This window comes from Lissotriton helveticus, chromosome 1_1 (assembly GCF_964261635.1).
Source record: "Lissotriton helveticus chromosome 1_1, aLisHel1.1, whole genome shotgun sequence".
Classification (NCBI taxonomy): domain Eukaryota; kingdom Metazoa; phylum Chordata; class Amphibia; order Caudata; family Salamandridae; genus Lissotriton; species Lissotriton helveticus.
Window position 1 is genome coordinate 1,299,018,959 of NC_136057.1, and position 10,025 is coordinate 1,299,028,983.

The 10,025-nt window shown below is 44.5% G+C and overlaps 1 protein-coding gene across 4 annotated transcripts in view; it reads left to right on the plus strand.

Annotated features, from left to right (window-relative positions):
• NIBAN3 (niban apoptosis regulator 3) overlaps window positions 1–9,645 on the plus strand; it is a 143,357-nt gene extending 133,712 nt beyond the window's left edge. For all 4 annotated transcript variants that reach the window (XM_078681223.1, XM_078681229.1, XM_078681238.1 and 1 more), the window contains one exon: window positions 4,507–9,645. In XM_078681223.1, coding sequence (XP_078537349.1) covers window positions 4,507–5,354 — 848 coding nt within the window. In that variant the 3' untranslated portion in view covers window positions 5,355–9,645. The remainder of the gene's footprint in view (window positions 1–4,506) is intronic.
• Window positions 9,646–10,025: the final 380 nt, after the last annotated feature.

Below are 10,025 nucleotides of genomic sequence, written 5' to 3' on the forward strand. Positions count from 1 at the left end.
AACCCATTCTGAATCGCAATTAGGGAGCATCAATTGAACATTCCCTCCTAATTGTGATTCACAATTGTATGTATCAATGGTTTGCGACTGCTATATCGTTCACAAACCATTGATCAGTTAGTGACTCTTAAAAGGAGATGGCCACTGACTTGCAAAGGGAAAGGTGCATCCTTTAGTCACCTTCCTCACTGTGAATTGTGTCAGTGGTCTTAAGAAAGGGGTTCAGGGTCCAGGGGACCACTACCTGCTCTCCGCCGCCCCTCCTTGATGATTAGTGTATAGATCGATTCACAAACAGGTTGCACCACAAAATCAGGGAATGGTCACAAAAAGTTGGTGCACAATTTGCGACCAATTTTTGCCACTAAAAAGGCAATTGCCTAGTACATCGGGCACTAAGTCATGAACCTTTAATTTCAGATCAGGATGAATATTCCAGTGCACCTACAGCAATATATAAATAGGTGAGATAATAAACAGAGTTAATGAATAGCCCAGGCTTCTCCAAAGAGTAGCTCGTGAGCTACTGGTAGTTTTCCAATTATCTTTAAGTAGCTCTCCTCTGTGCAGACCAGTCTACTAAAGTAAAAGCTTTTGTTGTTTGAATTATATGTGTATCAAATTTGAAAAGTGTGTGTTTGAGATGAAAATGTGTGCATCTTTGGAACTACTATGCTGATGCTTCGAATTTTTTTATTTTTTATTTCCCAAAAATATTTTATATAAATCTAATATTTGGGTGATAAATAATTTGGTGCTGAGGAGATGTATTACGAATATTACATTGGTGCCACGGGGCGTTGCGGCTATGATTTTTAGGTATTACCCACGCAAAGGCATAAAAAATCCTTTTTTACGTTACTGCTGGCAACCCTGCCTGGTGTGCAAAGGTGATCACTGGTGCTAACCTTGCATAGGGCTGGCACTAAAGTGATCTTGCCTGATGTGAGAACTATTACACAATACAATACTACTAATATTAGTAGCTCGGATGATTTTTAATGAACATAAGTAACTCTTGCTAGAGAAAGGGTTCAAGACTCATGGAATAAACATACCAGATTTAAGTGCGCATTAGGTTGATAATGTGCACCCTCAAACTCTCTTTTTGACAGTGGGGTTTTTTGGGTTCAAATTCTGTCACTTGCTGTTCAGATTCCATTAACAACTTCAGAAATCGATTGAAAGGCATCCTATGTCTGCAGTTTTTTTTTAAGTGTTATTACTGACACTTGTACAAAGGCTATAAAGTGCTGCAAAGCGAGACAACCTTGTCTGCACAAAGCACTTCATAAAAATGTTAAACAATAACTGTGGGGGACAGAAGCCATCCTGGCCGTCATCTGTACCTCTAGCAGAGGACTGCAGTGCTCGGATGCAGTGGCACTGTGCCTAGTGCCCGCTTCAACCCGCTGTATTTAATCCTTTATTGTGGAGCAGAGGGGTTGCACTGATACAACAGGGTCCCTGGTTTCAATTCTTGCAACCCTCAGCGGAACAGATTCTGCAGGTGGTTAAGCACCAGATCAGGCGGTCCGATGGACCCTTGCCCACCAAAGGTGATGCAGCTATTCCTCGAATTGCTAAACGAATAACTGGAAAAGCTGTTCATACAAATATTAAAGTCAGGCATCTTCCCTGATGCATGGAAAACCACCTCAGTGATGCCACTACTAAAAAAATCTAATCTAGACTCCGAAGAACCTGGTAACTATAGACCTATTGCAAGGATACCCTTCGCTGCAAAAGTGTTGGAGAAACTATTGAATAAACAGCTAGCCCAATTCCTCTCGGATGGAAACGCATTAGACCACTCACAGTTTGGTTTCCGAGAGGGACATGGAACATAAACAGCGCTGCTTATGGCAGTGGAGGAACCCAGGAGTGTTCTTGATGCCAGGGGAAAGGCCGCCTTGGTTCTTTTGGACGTCTCGGCGGCCTTCGATACGGTCAACCATGAGACACTCCTGACTCGTCTGGCTGAAGCCAGAGTTCACACCTCAGCACGTACGCTACTGGCATCTTATCTGTCTAACAGAACTTTTACAGTGGAGCTGGGGAGGCAAAATCGAAACCATTCAGCTCACCATGTGGTGTTCCTCAGGGGTCCTCCTTAAGCCCTACCATTTTCAACCTGTATGTAGCACCTTTAGCGGTAATTATAAGGAACTGTGGTTTCCTTCCAGTTTCATATGCCGATGACACCCAAATAGTGAGGTCCATTGCCAAGGATGCTAAAGAGACGGCTGATAAATTCAGGTTCTGCATGACGTAAGTTAAGCATTGGATGCAGAGCAACTGATTGAAATTGAATGGAGACAAAAGTGAAGTAATGTTACTAGGGTCAGATCCGAACATATGGTCTCCGGAGTGGTGGCCAGACAGTCTGGGCAACTGCCCATCTCCAGTAAACAAAGTGAATGACTTGGGTATGACTCTGGACAACAAACTTTGATTTGATGCCCAGTCTAGCAAACTGGCATCATTAGTTTGGTAAATACTGAAAATGATAAGGAAGCTCCTGCCATATATCCCGTTTGATGCCCGAAAACGGTGGTAACAGCCCTCGCCTTGTCAAGGCTAGATTATGGTAACGCCTTGTATGCCGGAGCTCAGGTCCAAATCCTAGCAAAACTTCAACGCTTGCAGAATGCAGCAGCGAGGCTGGTGCTGGACGTCCCCAAGTATGAGCCAATCGCCCACAGACTAAAGTCCCTCCACTGGCTTCCTATCGTCAAAAGAGTGAGGTTCAAATCTGTCTGCCTGGCCTGTAAGGCACTTTACAGATCTGGCTCGCAGTTTTTGAAAACCCATCTCAAACTGTACGAGCCTTCCAGGACTCTTAGAAGCCAAACTGCTTCAGGTCCCTAAACACAGATTGGCCAGGTGGGGAGGGAGAAGCTTCCTGTTGCATACAGCTAAGGCCTGGAACCTTCTACCAATTTCCATCAAAAACAGTCCATCCTTGCTCTCCTTTAGAAAAGAAGTGAAAACATGGCTTTTCACTGCCAGTTAGATTTAGTCCAGTTGGATCCCGTGTCTTTTTTAATCTACACAGCGCCAAGACGCCCATGGGCAATCGCGCGCTCTACAAATTCCCAAATCAAATCAATCAAGCTGGAAAATCTGCAACAGGTCATAGCCTCCAAGCCAGTGGTGCTGAAAAGAGTCCCTCGAAAGGCCTTCCAAACCCAGACTCAGTGCTTGAAATGGTAAAATAAAAGTGCTGGTACTCTGTACCAGTGTACCTGCTTGTTTATGAGAAGTGCCGGTACTTTCCAATTAAAAGTATTACGTTTGCTTAAGAAATGCAGCTACTCTCCCTTCCAAAATAAAAAAGTGCCTCTACTCAGCCAATTTAAAGCGCTGCCCAGACCTATAACCACGTGGTGCAGGCTCTGTACACACCTCTCCCACGCCATACACCCACCACGGCTTCGTGGCATGCAGTGAGCCATCTTAGCAAGCAGGCAAGTGAGAGGGAGGACAGTTGGGCAACTTTCAGCGGAAATTGACAAACAACTGTCAAAGTCTGCAAAAAAAAAACTAAAGGGACAGAGCCAAAGCCGTGACTGAGAACTGCAAAGTTCTGGGGTCACAGGGGACAGCGACGGTACAGATGGAGAATGCACGTGCCCTGCGCGCCAGAAAGAGGCAGGAAGTGCAGAACATGATAGGCTCAGGCTCTGTCTGGTGGGCGAGACACTGAAAGCACGAGCCAACCTCGAGCCAGGTGCCTGGCTCTAGGTCCTCTCGGACTTCAAACACAAAACGAGAAGAGCTTTAATGTGGCTTCGGTGCCACCCGTGCTCTGACCTATGGCGCAAAGAATTAAAAAAAAATCTTTGATGGAAAACAGGAAAGGTAATAGATACCAATGTAGTGGCTCAATGGGACAATGTGAAACGAGAAACCTAGATTTTTTCCGGGCTCATCCAAACCGTGTGATCTTAATGCAAAATACTTTAATTCCCCGTGATTCCTTTTTTCCCTCTGATTTAAAGACTATTGTTTTTTTCCTTGCAAGAATTTAGGCCGCGTGCAGGGGGCACATGACAACTGACTTGCCTCTAAATCTACGAATGACAGTGCTGTCATGGTGGGGGGGTGGGAGACATGAATATTCTTAAATTCGTGTTTCAAAGCGGTGCCTTTTAATAAATGCCTCTCAATCAAGTTATATAATCTCATGTACTGAGTTGCAACACTTCCGCATGTTAAAGTAAAATACTTGTTTTTTAGTTTTGAAGAATCGTTATCATATTTGTGTATGGTGTTATTTTTTTGCCAGTCTTGGGCAGCTGACTTGAGCCAGGTTGGAGCGTTCAGCCCCCCTCCCCCTCTAGTTTGTGCTCGACTGAGTGTGTATACACGTGCCTGTGGGACTGTAATTAAAAAGTGCCAGTACAATCACAATGCCCTATACATTGTTCATGCACGCACACGTGTCCACACCTAATCCACCGTGAATGTCTTTTTCCTTCATGTTGTCTTTTTATCTTCCAGCCTTGAAAGATGCCTCGCGGCAGCAGAAGCATCGCCTCGGCAGCGAGAGTCTGGCCTCCATCCTGGAGAGCGCAGAAAACCTGCTGGGACTCGACCAGGCCCCAAGGGATCATGGGAGAGGAGGCCGGGAGACTCCCGAGAGAGGGACGGCCCCGGGCTCGACGAGCCTCGCCACTGATGCTGAAGTAAACCTGCCTCGACAAGGCGCTGTGAAGGAATACATTGCCAGCAGGTTATCTGACGACACTGCGGTATCAACAATCTCTTATCACACTTTGCAGGAATCCCCCCACCCCAGGCCCAACCAAAACCAAACCAGGTCAAGGGACAACACAAAAAGCCCAGGAAATGCACAGCAAGGGACAAGGGAAGCCGGAGGCGGCCATATTGCGAATTTCAACGGGGTTCCAATTGGGAGTGCCTCTCCCCAGACGCTGAAAGATGGCACCTCAACTTCTGCACACCTTCTCCAACTGGGACTGCCAAACGGGACCAGTACTAGAGTCCTATCAGATGTGGAGTCAAAGGGAAGCCAATGTCACTCGCTGTTCCCAACTCAAAATGGAGGTATCGTCCATGCCAATGGCAACGTGCTTATGGAGACCGCCCATGTTATATATGGAAACCTTTTGGCCTACACGTCGCATGACCGATCCCTCCCAGATGGCAAGGATTCACAATCAGATGAGAGAGACAAGGACCCGGAGTTCTGTCAGCAGAACTTGGCACTTGATGTCACAAAAAGCAGTTCAATGCTTGAGGATCTGTCGCTAGAACTTGAAAAGACCATTTCTCAGATAGATCAAGATCTGCTAGAAATTGATCAGACAGACAACACCAAGGCTTAGATTTACTAAGTGTTCCTTAGGTACCTGCTTGATGCTGAACAATTTTGTATCGTGCCCACAGGCATTTATAATGGTATATAAATCAACCCAATGCTTTGCATCGTTTTGCGGCCCTTGAACATCTGCATTAAACCGGAGTAAATATTCCTCTAACATGATATCTAATTATTGGCAAATTCAACGCAGAGTAGCCACTTGGAAAACCGAGGGCACTAATAGTAGGACTAAAGACAAGACTATATAACTCAATATATGTACATGGGGTTGGGAAGGGATTCAGTGGTACAGTACGGACCAGGAGGTGGAATCAATGCCTGTGCGAACACTGGACCCTCGACACAGCGCGGCCAATGAATCAAAGTCCAGATTTGCAACGGTTACTAGATTACTAGGTCACCCAATTCCGTTTGGTAATGCACGTCAACCCTGCCTTGTAGCACCCTTTGTGCTTTTGAAGAACTCCCAGTCATTACCAGTCCACCTCACTCCTGACATGCTTGCCTCCTTTTTTGCTATCAGTCCTTAGAATCACAGTTTACAAATGTATGCTTAACACACAGAACAGTACGCATGGGAAAAAATGTGACGGCCATCTTGATTCAGTGCATACACTAGTCAAGATTGACTGAAAATAGTGGTTAACAAGGGAGAAAAGTGCACTAGTACTGTAATAGAACCAACCTCACCCCACCATGTTTTATGCAGACTATGCTGATCAGAACTAGTGGCAAAACTACACTGCACACCTAATGCGTTACACGCTTAGAGTGAGACTTACATCTTGGAATTTATAGTAACTCCTGGCCCTTAACAATGGCCCCATAGACTTTAATGGAACACTAGGCTACCATCAATTTTGCACGCTTGTGGACGATTTGGACCGGACAAGTCTATTGTTCTGGACTCTCACTTAAGCTTCACTGTGCTAAATTGCACCTCTCTCCTTCGTTCCCATCAGGAATATTTGCAAAGCTGCTAAGTCAACCTTGGGATTTTGTGCTATCTTCAGCCTGTCCAGGGCAACCCTGCATTGCATTACAGGACTTGTAGATTCACGTCTAATATTATAATTATAGTGGGGAAATAATCACAGCATGCACGTGCTGCTTTCTAACAAAACTGGACCCGCTGCAGGTCTCACAGATGCAATAAGGCGCTTGGGAGTTATGCCCTATAACTGTTTGTATTGCTGTTTGGACATTATGTATCATTATTCTCCATAATACATGTGCTGTTTAGCACACCCTCGACATATAGCTAATCCTTCTAGTTCCTAAAACGTGCATGTCACATATTCAGACAGTTTTTGCTGTGTAAGCTGACAGCAATTTGCATTCTGGGACATGTAGTTTTGCTTTTCCCATTATGTGTGGGCCTACGAGAGGCACAGCATGCTAAGTGCAGATGACAAAATAAATAGGACTGGCAGAATGTGTCGCAAATTATGTTGAGCTAAGTGTTATAAATTCCCAAAATTTTGCAAGTGCTAATTGCCAAATACACCGAGACTTCTGCATATATGCCACATTAGCTGCAAGCCGATGACATTTTGCCACAGATGACAAACCAAACTTGTTTCAACTCTGTATTGTGAAATTCAGAAACAATTTTTTTCAGAGAAGCAGCCGTAATGCACTTATTATATTCAATCCCTTTGAACGGCAATGGAGAGAAACCGCAGAATAGTTGGTTTATTTATGCTATTCCATAACAATCAATCAATTCAAAATACGTTTGCGCATGTTGCTGGAATTAAAAAGCAATTGAACTTGCAATCCCCACACAACAAAGAGTTTCCAACTAGCCCCATATAATCAAAAGCACTTTTGTCCAGTCAGCAGTCAGCACCCAGCACCACCCTGCACCACCCTGCACCATGGGACTTGTAGTCTTGCCTTTTCCCATTACAAATGTAGGCCTAAAAGTTCAAGAATGAAAATAGCTCCTGGCTAAAAAAAATACAGGACTGCATAGAGCTGCATCTGTTATGATAGGGCCCATGGGCAACTCTGAGTCTGATAGTGGAGGATGTCTGAAAAAGGGGGGACCTGGTGAAGGCAAGCACTGTACACTGACATGGACCCTCTATGGTAAGTCAGGCCACAAATGTCCATTTCAGAAATTCCAGAAGGACTCAGATGCAGAGTGATCCAGTACTTAATTTGAGCTGGTGGTTGTAGCTGGAGCCCACCAACACTCGTTTTTGGGGACCAGCATTTACCTTTCCTCATCAGACTGTGAGCCAGAGTTAGACAGAGAAAAACACGAAAGGAGGCAGACAAGAAAGACGGGAAAACAGGGACAAAAGGAGGAAGTAGGGATGAAAAAGAACCCGCAAAAGTGAAGTATAGAGGCAAATAGTGTCTGGTGGTGGAAAAGAGAAATGAGATGGAATTACGCCTATGCAGCCTTAGTATTCAGCAACCCTAGCATTCAGTAGCACAGGCTGCTGGCTTCAGAGAAAAACGTTATGAACCAGTACTTATTATTTTACAAATTTGGGGGCATGTTATCAAGAACGGCGTTAAAATTATCGCCACTTTAGTGCCAGGAAACTGACGCTAAAGCGGCGATAATGGGCTTGATAATAGACCCTTGAGAATTCCCATAGAAGCCTATGTTCACACCAGAACATGGGCTTCTATGGGAATTCACAAGGTCATATTATCAAGCCCATTATCACCTCTTTAGCGGCAGTTTCCTGCCGCTAAAGTGGCGATAAGTTTAACGCCGTTTCTTGATAATATGCCCTTAGTACTTCAGTGATCCATATGGCCAGGACACAATGCAGTTACAAGTTCCCTGTGCCACGATCACAAAGCCTTTCTGGATCTCGTGTAAACCACCAAAACTCTCCCTATACAGGTCCCACTATAATGTATACGTACAACAAAGGATGTAGTTGGTTAGACATCCACCCAGAAGGGCCTTAACAGGGATATGTGGGCTATGCAAGTGATGTAATAGAGTGCAATACAAGGCAATGGACAAGTCTTAAGCGTTCCTTCTACAAACCACTGTAACGTCAAAAGTAGTCAAAAAGGTTTGGGTGATGTCTAAGAAGATGTTCACTTCGAGAATGTTTATTGAAAGCAAGTTACAGACACATTTTGTCCTAGGTGGTATGTCAACCCAATACATCAAATTGTCATTGAAGCAATCAAGGTGGCAGAAGAAAGGGTAAACGCTCACCTTCATCTGTTCTGTCCAGGTTTGTGAACAGAATGTTGTTTCCATAGGCAATGTGATATTTTTGCTCCCATCCTTTCAAGTCGGAAAATATGGTGCCCACTGCCCTCCTGAGGCTAGAGTCACTTGATGGCTGCATGTTACCGAGACACTGTGGGTTTCCATTTTCCAAATTCCTGCTAACTCCTGGTTTGATAGTCAAATATATTCAATGAAAGAGAGCCAAGACTACAACTCCCAAAATGCACTTTTTCCTAATGAAAGCCTAGGACTCTAAAAGGGATGTCCATTAACAATAAACTGGTCTTGGGTAGCCCTAGAATAGCCCTGATTCTGTACCAAAGAGTAGTGTAATTTGTATCTCCAAGAAGATGCCTTCTAGTTAATTCCTGCCCATTGTTCCAAGCAATCACTATGGTGGTGTTACTACAATTTTCATTTGGCCTGGCTCACTTTGAAGCATTTTCTTTCTTCGTCTGGTATGAGTTATGCCTAGCACACATGGGAACACAAATGCTTCTTGGAGTTTTTTCTAAAGAGTGTTTGCGATTGAAAATAAATGTTGTTGTTAGCAAGTATTTGCGAAGGGGTTCTTTCACTACCTTCCCTTGGCATTCTGGTGTTCAATATTGTTGGCATTTATGTTATCATAGTGGTCTCCACTTAAGCCTCTTGCTTTCCTTTCATGCCCACTATTTCTGCCAAGTCTGGGCTGTTTCACTACCTACCGTTTTCACCAAGTCTGTAGTCTATACACTGACCAACAATCTCAGTGAGTTACAGGTTCAGGCGCTCAGGATTTGTGTGGTGCAGCATACTCATTGAAAACACCTACAAGCACTGGTTTGAAAATATACTTTAGTTGCACCTACCACGTGCTTCTATTTTGATCGTGTGAAAGAGGGACAGTAAACTTAAAAGAACTAGCGGCAGCCGTCAAACATAAACATCAGCAGCATCTACCTTAAGCCACTGATTATACATGAACAGTACAGCAAGACAAGGAACTGAAAGTTGGAATATGTGTGAACGTTCAAGCAGATGTAAACAATGGAGCTCAGATCAAGATCGCATCAATGTGACTCAAGTGCTTCCAAGTGGCACACATTGTGAAGGGGATAAGAAAGGAGAGTAAAAGCATATCTATTGGGAGGACGTGAAGGCAGAGACTATAAGATACTAGGGCATATTACCAAGGGTGGCGATAGGCAATTATCGCCGCTTTAGCGGCTGTTTTCGGCCGCTAAGCGGCGAATATTCTATCGCTCCATTAGCAAGCTGTCGCTACCAGCAGTTAGCGACAGCTTTTAGGCGATAGCGAGCGGTTTGGGGCCCGCTTTGCATGTCCGCGATATTTATCGCTAATGACATGCAAAGTGGGCGTACCCAACCTGTTAGAGACTGAAACCAGTCGCTAACGTCGCTATCGCCTATTAGCAAGGCAGGCATAGCGATGGAAATTTTCGCGCTAAGCGCGAATAT